The sequence below is a fragment of the Chelonoidis abingdonii genome, chromosome 3 (genome assembly GCF_003597395.2).
Source record: "Chelonoidis abingdonii isolate Lonesome George chromosome 3, CheloAbing_2.0, whole genome shotgun sequence".
Classification (NCBI taxonomy): domain Eukaryota; kingdom Metazoa; phylum Chordata; order Testudines; family Testudinidae; genus Chelonoidis; species Chelonoidis abingdonii.
This window is the reverse complement of record NC_133771.1, coordinates 163,486,765-163,508,918: the sequence shown is the minus strand read 5'-3', so window position 1 is coordinate 163,508,918 and position 22,154 is coordinate 163,486,765. Positions and strand designations below refer to the sequence as shown.

Genomic DNA, 22,154 nt, shown 5'->3' with positions numbered 1-22,154 from the left:
GGGGTGCACTCAGAGAGACCAGAAAGGGGACAGAGCTGCAAACAGCCCTGTAGCAGCACAAGCCTGCGTGTTTCTTCACACCTTTTCATTGGTTCTGTAGGGGAAATGTACATTGGTGGGCAGGAACACTTCTATCTGGAGACTAATTGCGCCATTGCCGTGCCTAAAGGTGAAGATGGAGAGATGGAACTTTTTGTGTCCACCCAGAATCCTATGAAGACACAGGTAACTTATTATATTCACCCAGCTGTCCATGGTGAATTTGGTGCGGTGGCGATCACTCCTATTAGACTGGGATAAACTGTTCATCTGCAATAGATGCTAAATTTCCCTTGTGTGAAAATAGAAAGGTGGCTCAGGGAGATGGGACTAGGCTATAAAGTCTTTTACATTTAGGTCACCAGTTGCAATCCAGTTCCTGGTGGCAAGTGTTCATGTTGCAAAAAACCCTTCCATTTTAGCTTGCACTCATCCAGGGATGGGCAAACTATGGCTTGCAGGCCACAACTGGCCCATCAGACCTTTTGATCTCGCCCTCAGCTCCCAATGGGGAGTAGGGTCATGGGTTTGCTGTGTTTTGGAGCCGGAGGGGGGACATACTTCCAGGAGCTGCTTGTGGTAAGTGCTGCCCAGATCCTGCACCCCTGAGCCCCCCCTGCACCCCCTGCCCAGTCCCTGATCCCCCTCCCGCCCTCTGAAACCATTGGTCCCAGCCTGAAGCCCCCTCCTATATCCCCAAAGCCCTCATCTCCAGCCCTACCCCACAGCCCTCACCCCCAGCTGGAGCCCCTGCCCCCTCCCACACCCCTCCCCCCAATTTCATGAGCATTCATGGCTCACCGTACAGGCCAAAAAGTTTGCCCACCCCTGCATAAGTTGTTGGCTATCTCAGCAGAGAGGCCAAGGGTTGAATGGGCACAGAGGCTGAATTGCACTACAGAGAGGGAGGTGGTATAAAACCCAATTAACTGGAACGACCCTTTCCTCTGTATGGCTGATACCTTCAGGATAGGATGACCAGATAGCAAATGTGAAAAATCAGGACAGGGCATGAGGAATAATAGGCACCTATATAAGACAAAGTCCCAAATATTGGGACTGTCTCTATAAAATTGGGACATCTGGTCACCCTACTTCAGACCAAGCAGGGAAATGTGGGGGAGCTACCACTGGCTCTGTCTGTGTTTTTGTATTCTTGTGGATAAATTAAAGCCTTGAAGACAGAAGGCCAATAATGTATCTCCAATGAGCTCTACAATCACCCCAAAAAGAGACTGGACTTTTATATGTCTATTGGGAATGTCCATAGTTGTTATTAATTAAGGTAAAACTTTTGGAAGGGATATTAAACCTCATGCTTCAGATCTTGGGCCTATCTCAAACTATTAGCTCTCATCCAGGTGTCTATGTGGGGGGTAGATTATCCCACATCTGCCTTCTGCAGGGGTCTTACCCTTTCCTCAGAAGCTTTTGGTGCTGGCCACTGTTGGAGACAGGATACTGGGCTAGGTGGACTTGCTGGTCTGATCCAGCATGGCAATTCTTCTGTTCCTTCTTAAGTTGATAAAAGACTCTATTGATAGGTAAGGAACCTAGCAAGCAGATGACTTTAGATTCCAGCTCCTTGATTACAAGCTTCCTGCCTGAAAAACACAGAGTCAGGGTCAGGTAGCCTTTGCTGCAGGTGGAGATAATGCACAAACTTGTCTGGAGGCTTTGTCTTATCTATCTATCTATCTATCCATCAGTCTCCTTGTGTGATCCTTCCCCCCATGACCACAGTGTCTGTGTTGATGCTATAGACATAGGAGAGAGAGAAAGTTAAGACAGACGCTGTTTTCATTTCTAGCTCCCAGTGCCCTCACTGCTGCCTGCATGAATACCTTCTTTCCTTTTCCCTTTAGGAGTGTGTTGCCAGTGCATTAGGGGTCCCGGCGAATCGAATTTTAGTTCGAGTGAAGAGAATGGGAGGAGGTTTTGGAGGCAAGGAGTCCAGAAGTACTATTTTGTCAACAGCAGTAGCTGTGGCTGCATTCAAGTAAGTTTTGCTGTTGAGAGGTGGGCTCCTTTATCACCTACTGCATAGACCCAGAAGTCGCATACCATTGTCCTTTTTAGCAAGATGAGGGCGTGTGGAGTGCTTTTGATTCAGGACTGGTGCTGAAACACTTGCTTCCTGGACAGAATCTTTCTCAGCTTCTTACTGCCAAAGGCTTTTAACAGGGTTGAGAATTCCTAGGGTAGGTCACTGATGGGATCCTCAGCTGGAAAGGGGAGTTTAAATGGCTTTCAAGCAGATGCAGCCCTTGAATGGTTTATTAATACATGTGAATAGGATGGGCAGAGTAGCAGGATGACAGCCATCTCTATGTAACCCTTCTGCCCCCCTGAGTTGGCAGCAACAAGGGCCGGGTTCAGTATCCAGGGGTTTCGTTTCAGTAACACAAGGCATAACCGGCTCGAGCCCCCACCCAGTGACCTGGGACACTTACATACCATACCCCTAGGCGCCTCTAGGAGGCAATACTTCTCCTCCTGCAAGCACGGAGTCTGAGTGTAGCAAAATCTTTTTAATAAAGGAAGGAATCAATGCGGCATCCCATTGGAGAAACACCACAAACAGGGTTATAACCCAAACCATAAACAAAAACCCACCTCCAAGTACGTTTGGCAATGTCCTTTTCCCCTTAGGGTCTTAAGTCCAATCACTCCAAATCCAACAACCCAAAAGGTCTCTGGTCAATTGCCACCCCAGAATTCAAGTCTATCTTAGAGTCCCTCCCCCCAGCCTGGGTGAAAGGGGCAACCTTACGTGGTCCAGGGCCAACTGCCTGCCTCTCCGTGGGTCTGCTTCCGCCTTCTCCAATTGAACTGCTCCCCTTACCGGCCACTCCCACTCTGCTCCTCCAGCTGTCCTCACAAACTGCTCCGCCCACCACTTGCCCCATGAGCGCCCAGTGTCCCTGCAAACTGCGTCGGCTCCACTCGCTTCGTGGGCCACTCCCCCCGCTTCCACAGCTACTCCACTCTGCCAGCCGGCTCAGCTCCACCGAGCTGTCCGTGGTCTGTTCCCAGCCATCTCACAAACGCTCCACTCCGTCAGCTGCTCTGTTCTGGCAGTATAGCTTAAAGGCTCCCCCGCTACGTTAGGCACAGTACCAGTGCTTCCCAGCTCAGTAATTTCAGCTCTTTGTGATTTCAACTCCTTAGTGATCTCAGCACATAGTAGTGGAGCCCATGCTAGTCACCATAGCCCAAAGTGAGTTCAGCTCAGTAACCTGTATCTAGATTCTTTAAGGGAATAAAAAAATCCCAACTCTGGACATTCCACAGTGGAGAGAGGAGGTCGTGAACTTGGTGCTTCTGGCTCCACAAGGAGGACTGCACACCAGGCACAGATGCCTGTTCCCAACCTCTCTCAATTCAGTGGGTTTTGGAACCCATGTCCCTTGTCTAGCAAGTACCACCCAACTGAGGTTGAGTCATTTCTGTCACAAAGCAGTCCGACAGCTCCTCATTCACACAATCAGGATGACAAACTTTTTTTTTTCCTCCTGCCCCAATAACAAAGAAATTGGGGATCCCAGAGCTGTTAAAATCACCATCCCAAGCTGCTGTGGGCTTATGCTAAATTGGGGGGTGGATGCCAATGCAAATCTTTCCACACCCTTTGAGATTCTTGACATTCTTTCCACACTCCCTACAATTCATCACCAGATGTCAGGATACAGCTCATCCTGACTCTGCTTACATCTAACATCAACTGAGGGAACCTGAAGGAAATAAAGCCACATTGTTGATCCTTCTGTGTTTCCATATAGCTACTATATCTGAAATGCTTGGTCCCTTTCTTTCACTTCACTGATTCCCCAGCCGCTTTCAGAACCCAGAACAAACCTCACCTCAGCTACACTGTGTACTGATAGGGATATGGCAACCAGTTCCCCATCCTAATTCTTGCTGTTATTAGTATCCCCACACCACCCCTGGTGTCTCTCTGCCTGCTCTTTCTGTGTGCCATCTGACCTTCTGATTGTACTTAGAGATGGGCCCAATCTACATAATACTGAACCTGAGTGTCAATTGCCCCCAAATTCAGGGGTGTTTGGATCTGGGGTTTTGGTTCAGACCATCATAAAGAGCATGGCTATTTGTAAAATTTGGATCAGGATTTCAAACAAACCCAAAATTTAAGGTTTTTGTTTCTGGAGCTTTGATGGGGGCCCATCTCTCATTGTCCAGTTTCCATTTTTGTAACTGAATATGTACTTTGAAGTGAGAGATGTGTGTGCAACCGGTCATAAAGCTGGGATGCATTCTGCCAAGGATATTGCTTGGAGACTGTGCTGCAGCAGTGACTTTGATGGAGTCCACTGGGGTTAGTTGCTGTGGTGGAGAAACGTCTCTTGCATTTTCTGAGGAATCAGTAAAACAATTTATTTGTTCTTCCTCTGTCTTCTGTAAGCCACATAAAGTATTTCATATCCCTGGACATTTTTGCTCTGAAACCTCAGAAAAAGCAGAGGAAAGGCAGAAGGCTCATTAGAAAGGAAGAACAACTCTTCCTCCTAAGGAATGAAATGTAAACTTGCCTCAATAACTAAACAACTAAAGCTGGGCTAAAGCCAGGCTGTCAAACAGAAGGCTAGTTGCTCTTAGCACCATTACATAATTAAGATGGCTAGAGGATGTTAATTAATGATGAATTACTTAATGATTAGTACCCATGTTTCTAAGAAGCCCTGGTATCTAGGCACTATTGCAAGAATATAAAACACCAAATCCCACTTTATAAGAAGAAAGATCTTAGCCTCTCCTGCCGATCAATAATGCTAATTGCTTGAGAGGAAAGACAATAATCCAGGTGATTTGTTTCCTAGCTCATGCAGCCACTGCCAATCTGCAGCGTAGTTGTAACGAAAAATCTTACAAAAAGAGAGAAGTCATTCCTTATGCCAAGAAGGTAGCAAGTTTCAGACTCAACATGATCTCAGCATGATCAATGTATCCTTTAACAGGACTGGTCATCCCGTACGATGCATGCTGGATCGAGATGAGGATATGCTGATTACTGGTGGGAGACACTCCTTTTTGGGACGCTATAAGGTACACAGATATTGTGAAGAAATATACGTCTGTTATCTAGATAATGTCACATTAATGAGTGTAATTAAGTAGTGAGGTATTGTAATGAACTAGCTAGTGTGTATGTCACTGACATGTAGTGGATAGAGTCAGAGAGGCTCACCTGGGTCTATTCCCTACACTGTTGACACCTGAGATTCTCCTTTAGCTCAAGAAGGAAGCATCTGAGCTTTTTGGAGCAGAAGTATCTAAGTTCTGTCTCCACTGCAACCACAGCATGTGGCATATTGACAAATGTAACACTCTTTACCTGGCCATGAATTTGTTAGTTCACTGATGTAAAGTTCTGTTACCTCATGTCTTCTCAAAACCCTACTGAGCTTCTCTTTATATATGACTTTTCTTTTGGGGGAAAAAAAGAGTGTTTGGCCACCATGAATGAATGACACTCACTCAAGAGATGTTTCTTCTGGGAGAAGGTTAAGGCTCATTGATGGGACCCCTTGTGAGAGAAGCCTCCACTGGTACTGTCTATTATGTAGTTGTTCTGTGACCAAGCAGAAGACATCACCCACCAGGCCTGACAAGCTGCCACCTTTTATCAACATGAGGGCCATTCAGGGTTGGGTTTTTTTTTTTGGAACAAAGTTGTTGCTGTGACATTTTGTCTTCTTTACCTGAGGCGTGAGATCTTCTTGTCAAGATGTCAGTAGGAAGGGTTGTACGGTCTGAAGCAACTAGTGAGGATAAACCTGAAGGGACTGTTTTTACACAGGTCGGCTTCATGAAGAATGGTAAGATCAATAGTTTGGAGGTGTCATACTACAGCAACGGGGGCAACTCTGAAGATCTTTCTGTGGCCGTAAGTAGGAAAAAATGTCCTGGCTGTTAACTAGAGAATCTGACCTGACAGAAATGTTGGGAAAGAAGCTTGTCTCGGTGTTTCTACATGTTAGAGACTGAGTCCTGTCACATTTATTTCAGAGTTACATTCATTTTCAGCTGTCCCCAGCAACACTCACTCATTTTGTTCTCCATTGTAACTGAAGACAGAATGGGCCCATTCTGCAGTACCAATAAGTGCTGTCTGAGCCAGCTCCAGCAGAGACTGCCATAGCACATGGTACACAATCCTCACTATGGCTGTAAGAATTCAGCTGTGCAAGAGACTTCAGGAAAGTTTACTTTATGAGACAGATGAACACAAATGGTGGCGGCAGTAGATTTGTTGCACAGTGCAATGTGGATACTGTATTATCAGTATAACAATGTAGTTCCTAAAGTCATAGTTACTATATAATGAAATAAATGACCATGCATGTCTTTATTTGATATTGATAGCACTACTTAGTGCTTATATGGTGCTTTATATTTTCGAAGCACTCTGCAACCACAGACTAACATTTGGACATGATTTTCTCTGTTCAATTATTACAAATAGTAAAACCACATATTGCAAAAGAACCGATTCACTTGTTCTATACACCTAGTTTAAACGCATTATATGATACGAAATGTGAAAATGCACAATAATGGGATTTTAGGGCTACAGTAGCTTTTTGACAATTTTAAACACAATTTTGGAGTCAGGTTCTTAGAGTGACCTGCATTTTGTATGTGGGACCCATTTTGCCCTGGATTACATCAGTGTTGCTCCCATTGCGCTCATCGTGAGCTGGGTGGGCATGCTGTATGGGAGCACAGTAAAAGAACAAAATGGACACCGTGTAGAATCAAGCACGTGGGTTTATTACACACAGGGCTGGCAGAGTGTCACTTTGCTTATTAGGCTCAGAGACACTACCAAACAATTGATTACAAAGGATTATATGGGTTTTCCATGGGCGGAGGGAAGTAAGGGGGTGGGTGGTCCCGAGCCCCTGGATAGGTCTAGCAGCAAGACAAAGTAAGTACAGTAGCCAATAATCAAAGATTACATAATGTCTCCGCCCATGGTTTCAGGTTAATAAGTAACATACAATTAGTACGCAGGTGTTTTTCTTTAATATAAAATATATATCTTGAATTCTGATTTGAGTTCCATAGGAATGAGGTAGTTCTTCTGATTGTCCAACAGGTACATACCTAGGGGTTAAAACAAAAAGATATTTAAAAAATATATGGCAGTAGAAACTGTTTTCCCATGTTGCTCATTTCAGCTTCTAAAGGCAGGCACTGGTATCTGTAGGAAGCAGGAGGGAGGATATCATATCTCATACTGACATGTCTGAACCTCTTCAAACATAAACTCAGGGTTGATGTGTGGGGAAAGTAGCCACCTCCTCTTGCCAGAGGAGTGGACACAAACATATTGGGCTCCTTTCATTCCTTTGGCCTGTTTGCAGCTTCAGATAAAAGTACCAATTATTGCTCCCCATCTGGCATTTTGCAGACCAAGTTTATCTTAGTAAAAATCAAGGTTGTCTTTTGTTTGCTCTGCTTTTCTTAGCTAATATTGTTCACTGTTTACTGGGCCTCTGGCCTCTTGACCAAACTCTGGACTTTGGGCCTGTAAAAAGAGCTGACACAACCTGTATTAGGTTTTTACATAACAGCACATGGATTTTGACCCTTCACGCAGAGATTAGCTCATTGCCCATTAAAGGTCTTTTGTTATTAAATTAGGATGGGATTTTTAAAAGTGCTCAGCATTGGCCTCACTCTGTTCATAGAATATCAGGGTTGGAAGGGACCTCAGGAGGTCATCTAGTCCGACCCCCTGCTCAAAGCAGGACCAATCCCCAAAAACAGGACCAATCCCTGTTGAAGTCAATGGTAGAACTCCCTTGGACTTGAGTGGGAGCTGAGTTGCACCTATGCTGAGTGCTTTTAAAAACCTCACCCTAGTGCTGGCAGTGTGCTTGGTGCTGTACAAGACAGAAAGGAAGGGAAGGGACCTGATCCTGCAAACACTACTTGACCCCCTTACTCATGCAGTCGTCCTCGTTCTCATGGGCCCAGATTCTGCTTCCCTTACTCACACTGAAGCCAGCAGGGCTACTTGCTCAGTAACATACTACTCAACCTGCGTAAGAGTGGCAAAGTCAGGCTCACAAATAGTGCCTCTTTAAGGGCTGGATTGTGGCATTTAGCTGTACTCCAGAGTAGGGGCCAATGTGGGGCAGCACCATCCCAGGAGGAGTTTTCAGAAGGACTTTGCTCCAGGAGTCACAATACCTCCTAGAGCTCCATGGAGCACAGTGTATATGTACACCCTGCACTGTCCTTTGGGAAGCTGCAGCAAGCTCTTCTTTCTGGGGTGAGCCAACTCCATGTGCCCGTGCAGTCCAGGTTGGAGCCTGGCCTTCCTTCCTTCACTGCCTTCCTTTGGGGTGATTTGCATCCCAGGGCTCACACAGAAAGCAGTCCTCCTTTTGTAAATTAGCCCTTGCTGCCTTATTGAATCATATCACTGCTTTAGCAAGATGTGTAAAATCTGACATGGGATTTAGGTTAAGTGATTCTCTCTCCCTCCCACCCCCCGTTTTGTATTTGTTTTTCATTAGGTTATGGACAGAGCTTTGTTTCACCTGGATAACTCTTACAATATTCCCAACGTCAAAGGTGTGGGTACAGTTTGCAAGACTAACTTGTCCTCCAACACAGCATTTCGTGGCTTTGGAGGTCCCCAGGGAATGATGGTCGCTGAGTGCTGGATGAGTGACGTTATCCTGACGTGTGGTCTGCCAGCAGAGCAGGTACAAACCAATTGAAACAGTACAGTGCAGCATTTTAGCTAAGTCTTGGGAATTTGACACACAACTACAACTAGATATTAAGCACAGGAAATCTCTATTTGTTTTTGTTATGGGTCCCAGTTATGTGCCCATTGAAGTCAATAGGCCAAATTGCAATCTGAATCATTATCTTCTGCCTCACTGAATTTCCTTTGTCATTTCAGTTGTGTCTCATTCTGTAACTCCAGCTTTAAGGCTCAGATTTTCAAAGGGACCTAAGGCAATTAGGTACCCAAATCCCACCAAAAGGAATTTGAGTTCCTATATCCCTTAGGCTTTCTTGAAAATCTTGCTATAAATTCTTGTCACCAGGTTTTCTCATGAACGAATCATGGACTTTCAACATATTTTTCAGTGGAGCCAGAAAAGGAGGAGGAACAATTAAAGTCCAATTTGTTCTTGATATTATTCAATAAAAAGACTTGGACTAAAGCACTGATTTCTTTATTCTTAATGAGCCCTATCAATGTTTTTTTCTTTGGGAAGGTGCGAAAGCTGAATCTTTACAATGAAGGAGACCTGACCCATTTTAACCAAAAGCTTGAAGAGTTCACTTTGCGGAGATGCTGGGAAGAGTGTCTAGTGAACTCAGAGTATTACCACAGAAGGAAAATCATTGATGAATTCAATAGGTAGGTGTTTTACTCTCTGCCGAGATAACAGGCACTAAAGTCCAATCAGTAACCTGGGTGATTTAGAGTCAAAGTCATGTGGTAAAGGTGTGACTTTTTCCCCACTTTTCTTTTCTTGAAGTCTCTTCAGTCCCATTGTGAGAAGGACCCTTAGTACTATAGTGGGTCAAGGTCATCCTATTGACTTGCACCAGGGATTAATTTGGCCTAATGCTTTACATTAGTATCCTAGAAAGGTAGGGCTGCAATGGACCTGTTATATTCAGTTAAATGAAATGAATGGGCCACAGGTGTTAATGTAACCATGCCAGTGTCCAACATTAAACAGTGTTAAACAAAGTTAGGGGGTTTGGAATATAAAGACATGAGGCTGTTTAGTACCATGGAGAGCACACCATTAAAAATCTTGTACTAACCCTGTACTAAAGATACAGAAAAGAAGGAGAAGCAGTTAAGACATGTAAAATGTAAAGTATTAAATAAGGCATTAATTTTAACAACATCCCTTGTCCCCTTTCCTTTTAGCTGGAGGGGAGTGGTTAGGATTGTCTGAAAGTCTCTTAGATGGTATCAGAGACGGTAATGATCCTTTTGGGGAAAAGAGAAAGTAGATGAGATGGGATGACGTGGTGGTTGTTGATGCTGCTGTTAAAGCCCGATCCTATTTCATCCCAGTTGGTGGTTGGGATTCAGATGGTGCCGGTAGAGGTGGCAATGTTATTTGGCTCTCTCTCTCTCTGGCCTGATCTGGTCAGGACATCCCTCAGGATTAGGATGGCGAAGGAGATAGTGGGGGTGGCAGACAGAATGGTGAAACTCACCTCAGTAGCTTCCAATAGATCTTCCTCTCTGTCTGTTCTTTCTGTATTTTCTTTTCCTCCCAAAGTCTTGTCCTTTAAGGACTCATAAAGGGTGTAATCGGTGGAATAGCCCATCTCCTTATTATTTTGTCCACCCATTAGGCCTAATATTTGACACACTAATTTCAATTCATTAACTTGTGGCTCCACATCATTTGTTTTTTAACAAGCATAATTTCAACAGCCCTTGGATTATATCAATGTGGCTTTTTGTTTGGACTAATTTAGTCTCTGTCTGGTTCTTTTGCCTCTGTTTGTAACATTCCTTCTTGAAAATAACTTGACCTACTTTCCATGGTAAATATATAAGCAAGCTAAAGTTATAGACCAATTGTCACAGCAGACCTTGAGAGGTCAGCTAGCCCATCACCCTGCATGAGGCTGGATTCAGTATATGTAGGGTATCTTTGACAGATGTTTGTCTAACCTGTTCTTAAAAACCTCCCATGATGGGGATTTCACAACCACCCTGGGTAACGTATTCCAGTACTTAACTAGCCTTAGACTTAGAAAGCTTTTCCTAATATCTAAACCAATGGTTCTCAGTCTTAGTTGATCAGACCTCCCTTCTTTGTGTCTATAGTCGTTTATGTGCCCTGCCCCCACCAAGGACATATACAACAACCCAGCTCTAAAGACAAAGTGGTGAGCAGCAGCTGCTGGCTGGGTGCTCAGCTCTGAAGGCTGTGGCACGCCAGCAGCGGTACAGAAGTAAGGGTGGCAATATGGATTTGTCAATATCACTCTCACAGCAGACTTATAGGTAAGGGTGCAGCCGCGCAGAACAAGGGAAGCAATGTGAAAAGTGATATTTATCGTCACTTTTTACAGCAGACTTAGCGCCCCATTGCCATCCTTACTTCTGCACTGCTGCTGCCACCCTGGAGCTGACAGCTGGAGACCTGCTGCCTCCTGGTGAGGGGGAAGAGAGCCTGACTCCAAGCCTGGACTTCCTCCTGATGAGGGATTGAGGAGTGGGAAGGAGAGCTCCAGTCCGGGGGGTGGCACTCTGGCTGTCCCCTTTATCCCCACCTCCAGGGTATGCATGGTCCTTCTGCATGAGCCCCAGCCACGCGGGGCTGACAGCCAGAGCTCTTTTTGAAAGAACAAAGCACACAGCTCGTGCCTCCCTTGACACATTCCTGTGCCTCCCTTGGAGGCCTGCCCCATAGTTTGAGATCTGCTGATCTAAACTAAATCTCCCTCACTGCAAATTAAGCAGATGGTTTTTTGTCCTACCCTTGGTGAACATGGAGAGCAACTGGTCACTCTTCTCTTTATCACCAGCGTTTTACGTATTTGAAGACTGTTATGAGATCCCCCCCTCAGCCTTCTCATCTTTAAGCTAAACATGCCCAATTCTTTCAGCCTTTCCTCACAGGTCACATTTTTGAAATCTCTTATTATTTTTGTAGTTCTCCTTTGAACTCTCTCCAATTTGCCCACATCTTTCTTAAAGTGCAGTGCTCCAAACTGGACATAATACTCAAGGATGAGGCCTTACCAGTGTTGTCTAGAATGGGACAATGAGCTCCTGTGACTTGCATATGACTAGGGTTGCCAACTTTTGAATCACACAAAACCAAACACCCCATCCCATCCCTTCTCGAGGCCCTGACATGCCCCTTCTCAGAGGCCACACCCCCATTCAGTCCATCCTCCCTCCTGCTGTCACTTGCTCTCCCCCACCCTCACTCATTTTCACTGGGCTGGGGCAGGGGTTTGGGGTGTGGGAGGGGGTGAGGGTTCCTGCTGGGAGTGTGGTCTCTGGGGTGGGGCCAGAAATGAGGGGTTCAGCGTGCAGGAGGGGGCCCTGGACTGGAGCAGGATATTGGGGTGCAGGAGGGGGTGAGGGCTCTGTCTGGGGGTGCAGGCTTTGTGGTGGGGCTGTGGATGAGAGGTTTGGGGTGCAGGACGGGGCTCAGGGCTGGGGCAGGGGGTTGGGGTGTGGGACGGGGTTCAGGGCACAGGCTCCTGCCAGGCGGCTCTTACCTCAGGCAGCTCCCAGTTGGCAGCACAGCAGGGCTAAGGCAGGCTCCCTGCCTGCTTTGGCTCTGTGCGGCTCCCAGAAGGAGCTGGCATGTCCCTGCAGCCCCTAGGCTGAGGGGCCAGGAGGCTCTGCACGCTGCCCGCACCCACAAGTGCCACCTTGCAGCTCCCATTGGCTGTGGTTCCTGGCCAGTGGGAGCTGTGGAGCCAGCACTGGGGGTGGGGACAGCGCACAGAGCTTCCCTGATCTCCCCACCGTCTAGGGGCCGCAGGGACATGCAGGCCACTTCCAGCAGCTGCGCTGACTTGAGCCGCCAGTGGTGCTGACTTGAGCCGCCAGGATCCCTTTTTACCGAGTGTTCTAGTCCAAAACCGGATGCCTGGCAACCCATCGTACAACCATCCTGTTAATATAGCCCAGAATATTAGCCTTTTTCCCAATTGCAGCACGTTGGTGACTCATATATTAAATTTGTGACCCACTATAACATGCAGAGTTTTTTCAGCAGAACTATTGCCTCACAAATTATTTCCCATTTTGTAGCTGTGCATTTGATTTTTTTCCTTCCTAACTGTAGTAGATTGTATTTGTCTTTACTGAATTAGAGGAAAGCACAATGTCCTATTTAGGATGAAAGCCTGACAGAAGAGAGCTGAAGGGTACTAATGGTACTTTGTTCTTTCAGACAAAATCGCTGGAAGAAGAGGGGGATAGCCATTATTCCTACGAAGTTTGGGATCAGCTTCACTCTTTCCTTTTTGAATCAGGTCCGCAAGTCTCATTAATTTGCAGGAGATTAACTAGATGTTATGCTCACCAGTCCAGGTTCTCCTTCTGTATCCTCTGAAAGTCCCCACTGGATAAATGACATGACTCTTTCAAAACCAATGCAGACATTATATGCCACAGTTACTGGTTTAAATATGTCCAGAAGACCCTACAAGACAGCCAGTTTTGTGCCCCCCCCCCCAACCTCTTAAAAAATAATAGCAATGTTAAGCATGCTGGCTTTGTTGAAATTCAGTAATCGTTATTGTCCGTACACATCTTGGGCTAGCTGGGTTTTGGGTGACGCTCTCAGGTTTGGATGAGAGGGTGCTCCTCTGTTTCACAAATAACTAACAGCAGGTTCATTTTGGCTCATCCAGCTCCCATAGCTGAAAACTGCGGCTGATGTTTTGATTCTGTAATTTGAACCTAGTTATACTGATGATCGTGGGCCAAATTCATTGTGAGTCTGAACACCATTGGCCTCAGAGAGTTATAGCAAAGAGGAGCATGATCCCCCTGAGTTTGACTCTGATAGCGTCTACACCAGATTTGACTCTTTAGGCTAGTCCCGAAGTCTGCTTTTATTTGTGTGCCCTGGAACTGAAATCTGCCAGGTAATTTACTAGCTCATTTATGGTCACTCTTTATCTTTTTAATAATCCCTGTTGCAGGCTGGGGCTCTGGTACATGTGTATACAGATGGTTCAGTACTGCTTACACATGGTGGGACTGAGATGGGTCAAGGACTTCACACCAAGATGATCCAGGTAATGATGAGTTTAGACACATTACCATGAGACCTCTTTTAAAACAAATTCCAATCTCACTTCCCTAATATTCTTTCAACAGGCAGAAGGGAGCTGCTGTAATGGCTTGTAGGTTTACATAGGGACCTAAACTCTAATAATCACCCTCATTGCATCAGCACCAGTGCTAGATTTCTAAAATGGTGTTGTAATGGGAAGTGAAGATTATAATCTGCATTATCTATACACATTGGTTTACACTAATATGTTCAGTTTAATGTAGCTGTGCAGACTATGCAGTATGAATAAAGCTTACTCTTTATTGCCAGAAGCTACATCTTTTCCTTTTGGTCCTATAAAACTGTAATTTTCACATGATATTTAAACTAATATTTCTCATTGTCTTTTGTATTTTGACATATCTTGTTAAACTTTTAATGGAGATAGATGTTGATTTCACGGCAGTGGGAATTTGGAGGAATTCCACTGATGTTGATGGAGTTACTCTAGATCAGGGATCAGTAACCTTTGGCACGCGGCCTGTCAGGCAAAGCCGCAGGCAGACCGGTATGGTTTGTTTACCTGCAGCATCCACAGGTTCAGCCTATCGCAGCTCCTACTGGCCGCGGGTTACCGCTCCTGGCCAATGGGGGCTGCGGGAAGTGGCGCGGGTCCAGGGATTTGCTGGCCACTGCTTCCCACAGCCCCCATTGGCCTGGAATGGCAACCCATCGCCAGTGGGAGCTGCGATCAGCTGAACCTGTGCACGCTGCAGGTAAACAAACCGTCTCGGCCCACCAGCAGCTTTCCCTGATCGGCCGCATGCCAAAGGTTGCTGATCCCTGCTCTAGATTTATGTTGGGATAAGGAAAATTAGGATCTGGCTTAATTATCTTTAAAAGGCTTTGGTAGAGATGGGGAATCTGTAATCCATAATTCAGAACATTTTAGAACTTAATGGATTCTAGAATTCTGTGGGTGAAATCCTCTCTCCATTGAAGTCAATGGCAAAACTCTCAAGGACTTCTGAGGAGCCAAGATTTCACCCTAAGACTCGTAGAACATGTTAAGGTTTTATTTCACGTCTAAGAGAGAGATGTTTAGAAATCTTTTACCCCAAACTTCTGGGCTCTTCCATACCTCCTTCTCACCATGATTTTCCATAACCTGGTATGTGATGCTACATGACATATATGAAGCCAGTTATCTGGAAGTCATTGTGACCTGTTCATGCAGGACAGTATTGCAGCAAGCATCATCTTCTGATAACCAGAAGCTTTTGCACAATGGCTCATTTAAACAGTTAGAGTGCCAAGTAGATTGTAATGTTTTTTAGTTTGAAATTTGCAGGACCAATGGAAAATTGCAGTAAGAGCTCAGGAGTGCCCATACCCAGGGTGGACTTAAATTCTGGAAGGTTACAGAAACAGTAACTGCAATAAATGCTATATCAATTAAAGGGCACTTTCTGCATATATTGCTCCATATTTTATATGTACAGGTAGCATATGCCCCTCATTGTTTGGGGGCACTTAAAGCTAGATGTGACGAAACTTCTTGCATTGGCAAGAAGATGGATTGGGTGATGTACTGGGACTTTTTCCTCTCTGTCTTCTACAGTTGTTGAATCTTGGGCTGGAGAAAAAAAATGTCTGAATAATGAAATGGTTGTAAGGACATTTGACAAACATACAAATTCTCAGGCTTCACCATGACAAACCTGGACCTAACTCCAGCAACTAAACAAACAAAATAGGTGAAATTTGGGATGGGAGAGGAGAGAAGAGAAGGTTGCAGCATGGATATTGTGGATAGGGAATGGCATGCCTCACAAATATGTACACGAGACAGTCATTTTTTGTTGCTCTGCAGGTTGCCAGCAAAACTCTGAGAATCCCAACCACCAGCATTCACATCAGTGAGACCAGCACTAACACAGTTCCAAATACCTCTGCAACAGCCGCTTCTGTCAGCGCAGACATCAATGGGATGGCTGTCCTTGTAAGGCAACTGAGTAATTCAAACCTCTATCTAGGCGAGGGCTCCAGAACAGAAAAATATGCTGTCTACATGTTTCTTTAAAAAGATATGGGATGCCCAATGTCCTTGAAAAGGAAATATTAAACACGCAATACCTCATAATTCCTTGTGATGGCCACAATTATTAGGATGCAGCAGATAATGAATGACCATATTTATTTCAAGGTTTTTATGAAATGCTCATGTTCAGTCCATTGCCAATTAGTAAATTGAAGAAAGGCAGCCATTTAAATAAATAGCTTCTTAGTAATGTCTGTGGTGTTAACTGCAAGCATGGTACACTGTTAACATGCAGGTGGGTTGGGGACTACAGTTGGCATCAAATCTACAGGAATGTTGCATGGGATAGGGAATTGCACGAAGGTATGGTGAATTATTGCCATGTTGCTACAAACTCGCCTTACTAGATATTTTCAAGTGGCCAGATGGGATTAAAATAGGCAAAGTTTTCTTTATAAACTAGAATCCATCCAATAGTGTGTGTCATGACTCACAAGACCCTATACCAGGAGTGGCCTTAGCCATTTTGCCTGCCAAGATGGAAAACATTTTTGGCACCCCTGCCCACAGTGGCTGAGCCAAAAAACAAAACAAAATCACCACAGCCAGCCAATCAGAGCTGAGCCAAAATGGCAGGCCACTGCAGTACAGTGCCCCCTGCAAGCTGGTGCCCTGGACAGTCGCCCTGCTTTCCCACCCTTAGAATTGGCCAGGCCATGTGCCATCAGTGGGATCTCCCTTTATCATAAACATAACCAATCAGCTTTAGAATCTTTTTATTTCCCAGTCAAACTATGCCTTTATGATCAGCTCTCCCAGTTACTGAACCTTGTCCATTTAATGATATCTCAGTGTCCTAAGGACAACATTGATTTAGGCAGAGGGTAACTATGAACAATTGTGTAATAAGCTCACATTTTCAAGGCCTACGTGTAGAGGTGCTGGCCGGGGCTCGACCCTCTCCGGGTGGAGGGGAGCCACACTGGCTCACTGCACACTGCTGAGGTTTGGGGAATTAGTCTGGCCGTGGGAGTCTTTCCTGGCGGCCCTTGCGGTACCTGGAATAAGCACTGTAAGCCCAGGCCCTGGGTCAGGGCGGTGCAACAGTGAGTCAGGGGCTCAGGCCCTCAGGCAGGGCTGAGCAGTAACAGTACAAATAGTATCAAGCCCAGACCCTAGGTCAGGGCGGGGCAATACAGAGTCAGGAGCTCAGGCCCTCAGGCAGGGCTGAGCAATAACAGTAGGCCCAAGCCTCCAAAGCCAGGAAGAGGGGGAGACTGCCACCAGCGAGGTGGGTGGCAGGGGGGACGCAGGCCCACCCACTCCACTGCGTCTCAGCCCGGGGTCATAGCAGCAGCAGAAGACTCGCTGCTGAGTCAGTGGGAATCCTGGGCGCAAAAAAACTGACATGGGCTCCGGCAGTGCTGCAGCCAGACTATGGTTAGCTGCCCCCAGGCTACTTCCAGACTCCCCCTCGGGTAGTACCTGGGTCAGGGTGTTGTCCTCCGAGGGGTCCAGCACCATGGGTTCCTTGGGGTATGGGCGAGCGGCTGGCCCAGCAACTCTTCCAGGTAACGGGAGCAGGGCAGGTCTGGCAACTCCTCCAGGTAGTGAGCACTGGGCAAATCAGGCCAGTCCTGGCATGCACCTTGGGCCGCGGGGGTTTCCCAGTCGTGGGCTAGGCTGGAGACGTCTGGTCTGCCTGGCGGCTGGCTCCTTATTGAGCTCTGAGGGTGAGCCTTTATACGTCTGGGTCGCAGTCTGACCCTCTGAGGGGTGGGCTCCGAGCTCCCTAGCTCCACCCACTCCAGTCTCCAGATGGGCTCGTCCTGCTCTGGGGTGGCGGGAAGCCACACAGCCTCACTACACTGCTTTAAAAAGTGTTGCTCTTTATTTTGTTTTCTTTTTTAGAAAGCGTGTCAGACTATTTTAGAAAGGCTAGAGCCATTCAAACATTCAAACCCCAAAGGCTCCTGGAAGGACTGGGTAAGTTGTTTATACCTGGTACCGATTAGATGTGGGCTGTTCGGAGAATTATTTTGTTGGTAAATCAAGCATGTAGACAAATCTGCCATCCCTGCACATCCTGTAGGAAAGGTTCCAGGAGGCTCTAGGATAGACAGTGTAGCAGCAACTTAGCTTGTGAGGAAGAGGATACTTGAGAGGGGTAAACTCCAAAGGTGTGACATCTAGCTTCCACTTGTGGTTTTACAAGGAAGATTTCTCACACAGGAACCTGCTTATAACTAATTTGGGCGTACTGAAGTCTGATCTCTAATGAAGTTAAGAGAAAAATCCCAAATGGTTCCATTGTATCTCAATGGTCATGTTGCAGTCCTGATGAGAATGAAAATCTCTGCTCACAGCAAAGTGATTCTGTGAAAAATATAAGACTTCTCTGTAAGAAACTTCTAGGACACTTTTCAGCCATCCTCAGTGGGGACAATAGTTTCCTTACTCCAACATCTAAAGAATGGGCACACCTTGTATTGTATTATCAAGGATTACTGAAGTTGAAATACCTCCATGTGTTAATCGCCCAGCCAGATTCCAAGTTCCAAGTCTCCTGTGCTTAGGGATATTTTTACCATTGTGCAGACCTTTCAAGAAAGATGAAAAAATCAAGAAATTGCAGGATGTTTGGCTCCCAAAAAATCAATTCTTCACTCTGCTCTACTGTGACTGTCATCCCCTATTAAAGTGTTTCCCAAACTTGGGACGCTGCTTGTGTAGGGAAAGCCCCCAGCAAGCTGGGCTGGTTTGTTTACCTGCTGTGTCCGCAGGTCCGGCCGATCATGGCTTCCAATGGCCGCGGTTCACTGCTCCAGGCCAACGAGAGCTGTGGGAAGCGGCGTGGGCTGAGGGATGTACTGCCCGCTGCTTCCAGCAGCTCCCATTGGCCTGGAGCAGCGAACCGCAGCCAGTGGGAGCCGCGATCGGCCGGACCTGTGGACGCGGCAGGTAAACAAACCGGCCCGGCCCGCCAGGGGCTTTCCCCACATAAACAGTGTCCCAAGTTTGGGAAACACTGCCCTATTGAGTATGTGGGCCACAGGCTTCCTCAGAATGCATTCTCAGAAGGTTATTGTACAAGAATTAGTTTAATAATACTAACTTTTTAAAAACCTGCTTACTTTATCAGGTGGGAGCAGCCTATGTTAACTGTGTTAGCCTGTCAGCCACAGGATTTTATAGGTGAGTGAGTATTAAAGCTGGGGTTGTGCAGTAATACTTTTGCCTAGTTACATAGTCTATGTGCAGGAGCATTCCATGATGATCACTGTGTGGATAATTACTCTCCTCTCAGGCCATGAAGCTGTTCTGCAGCTATTATGGCCGGTGAAGGCTGCAGTCGGCATCTCAGCAGTTGCACGTCCTGGCCTACATGGCGAGAGTCAGCTGAGGGAAGCTTGTAGCAGCCCATCCATCAGCCACACCTCTACTCTCAAGCATGCTCCTGAGCTAGGGAAGATAAGTCATTGGTGGAGCATAGCTCTGAGACAAGAGTGGGGCCACGTTCAGATCTCATTTTCATTATTATAAACCTGAAGTAACTCTGTTGACTTCAGTGGAGTTAGTTCAGATTTAAAGAGAGATAAGTGAATCTGACCCAGGGATCTGCAAGGCAATTGGCTCACAGCTTTCTGCCTTCCCTTAAGATTAGAAGAATGCTGATTTTCACTGCCTTTTAGATTTTCCATGCCCAGTGGAGAAGGGGTCACAATCTGCCCCTTAGAAAAACCTCCAAAAGGATCATTGTTGCTTTCAGAATGGTACTAGATGAGGCAGTCAATTAAATAAAGCCACATTCCGGCCTCCAGTGCATGAGCTGTTTCCATTGTTTTCAATTTCATTCTCATATTTTAAAAACACGTTTTTTCTTTTTTATGCTGGTTCTTGTGTAGCTCTAAAATGAAACATTTCTCCCATCAATCAGCCTTAATGTCAGAGGCAAACCCAACCCCATCATTATAAAAGGCATAGGACTCATCACAAAACATTAAACTTGATATTGACAATAGATACATGGGACTGAAATGTACGATGTGAGCCAGTTTCTATTGCATCTTTGAAATGCATTTGTCTCTGAACCAAGTTGCTTCGTTGGTGTTTAACAAAACACCAGTATTTACATAAACGGTCACAGCTGCATAACACAGGATTTGCTGTGAACTATTTCAAAAACATGAATCGCTCCACAACTCAGTCTTATTCTTTGGCTCCATTTCACTTCAGCACAGAATTTAACTAGTTCTGGGACATGCACAAATTTATGCCTTGCATAAAGTATTTAATATTGGACTCTTGGGATTGAGACTGTATGTGAGCATTATAAATGTTTATGTTCCAGAGACTGATGAAAATCGTTCATGGAGTCTTACTACGTTTATGAAGTGCAGGATAGCCTTGGATTTCCTTACTTTTTTACTTTCTGCATATCTAGTCTACACAGAGGGAAAATGGATGAAGTATAAGAAAATACAATCTTATGAAGACCAAAATGGTTCAGTGATAACTTATTTATTTTGGCTGTTCATGCAATCAGAAATGTTTTGTTTTCTTTCTGTTAAGAATTCCTGACCTTTGGTATGACTATGAGAAAAATGAAGGAAGTCCTTTCAATTACTTCTCTTATGGGGTTGCTTGCTCCGAGGTTGAGATAGACTGCCTGACAGGTGACCATAAGGTGAGTGGGGTAGATGATTAAAAAACTCTCTGTAGTTAAAGTGACGAAAACATGGTCTAGTGGTTAGATCAAAGACTGGGAGTTAGGCTATTTCCAGCTATGCCATTGACTCACTGTGACCCAGCGCAAATTCCTTAACTTTTCTGTTCGTCAGTGTAACTGTATGTAAAGCTGGTATAATATAGTAAGAATTATCTACCTCACAAGTGTATTACGAGCCTTGCAGAGCCATTTGAGGTTGTTAAATCAAAGGTGCCAGCACTACGTAAGCCCAAAGCAGCAGTAAAAGATTAGAGAATTGAGTTACTCATGAAAAGTAGGGCTGGGAAATTTTTATTAAAAAATGCTTGGCTGAACATGACATCGATTTCATTTGTTGTGTTCAGATACAAAACACTGATCACTGGCATCCTGGATAATGGGTCAAACAAATCTCTGAGAAAAATTGATTGCCTTCATTGAGTTACCCCAGGGCTGAATTTGGTTTCAGGCTCAATATTAAGTTTAAAGACAACAATCAGCTTTGTTTAACGTATGACCCAGGGGGAGTGAGAAGTCCTTATACCATACACATATATGTGTGAAAACAGAAATGCTGGCCAAAATGTGGATAGTGTTGGATATCTTAACTAAAAAGTGTAAAGTCACAGTGGCTCAATGATCAGTTATTCTCTGTGCTTATTTATTCTTTACTTCCGGTAACTTTCAGAACCTTCGCTCAGACATAGTAATGGATGTTGGCACCAGCCTGAACCCAGCCATAGATATAGGACAGGTAAGTGTTACTGTCACCGATTCAACCTCATTTTGTTTGGTCAGGAAATTACACTGCTGTGAGCCATTTCTAGACCGCCTCTCCTGTTCTTCTCTCTACGGGCCATAACTTTGCAAACATAGCGCTGCAGGTATAAACAGACAAGCATATTGGGCTGACTGATGAGAAATAACTGACCACCAAAATTGGAGCAGGAATAGACACAGGGTTGTTGGGGGAGGGGGCAAATATCCTCTTGTTTGGTATTGTTTATTAAGACTCCTATGTGGCCTTCAGTTATCACCACACTGATGTTTTTTTCTACACCTCAGCCCAAGTGAGGAATGAATTTAGAGAAAGCGAACATACTAGGTTTGAGGGGAAGAGAAGATTTGCACTGCTTTAAGATTGGATCCTCATCTGGCATGTTTTGTGTCTGCAATGTATGATTGCTAATTTAGCCCCAATCCTGCAGTTTTTACCCCAGTGTGTAGTCCAGTCAAAATCAATGGGAGTGTTTTGTGTGAGTAAAGAGTACTTACATCAGTAAGGATTGCAGGATCAGTGCCCAATGTGCTCAGATACCCAGGTGGTGCTGGGAGCTGTATTAAAACCTGAATTAATAGTTTAGCTTGTGAGCTCCCTGGGCAGGGACTGTTTTCCTCTGTCTTCCGTACAGTAACAAGCGCACAGTAACACTTCAGTAACTAGCAGTACTGAGTAAGGCTACGATTTTATCATGGAGATCATGGAAGCCAAGGAATCTGTGACTTCTGAAGGCCACCATGACTTCAGAGCTTCAGAGTCCCATCACTGCCTGGGGTGGCCAGGAGCTGCAAGGTATCCCCACCA

At 45.4% G+C, this 22,154-nt stretch overlaps 1 protein-coding gene across 1 annotated transcript in view; it reads left to right on the top strand.

The window, feature by feature from the left end:
• XDH (xanthine dehydrogenase) overlaps positions 1-22,154 on the top strand; it is an 81,444-nt gene that overhangs the window by 54,345 nt on the left and 4,945 nt on the right. The window contains 13 exon segments of the mRNA XM_032798233.2: positions 101-225; positions 1,905-2,038; positions 5,019-5,106; positions 5,861-5,947; positions 8,592-8,783; positions 9,309-9,454; positions 12,990-13,071; positions 13,747-13,842; positions 15,694-15,822; positions 17,773-17,847; positions 19,004-19,056; positions 20,434-20,548; positions 21,258-21,323. Of these exon segments, the coding sequence (XP_032654124.2) occupies positions 101-225; positions 1,905-2,038; positions 5,019-5,106; positions 5,861-5,947; positions 8,592-8,783; positions 9,309-9,454; positions 12,990-13,071; positions 13,747-13,842; positions 15,694-15,822; positions 17,773-17,847; positions 19,004-19,056; positions 20,434-20,548; positions 21,258-21,323 (1,388 nt within the window).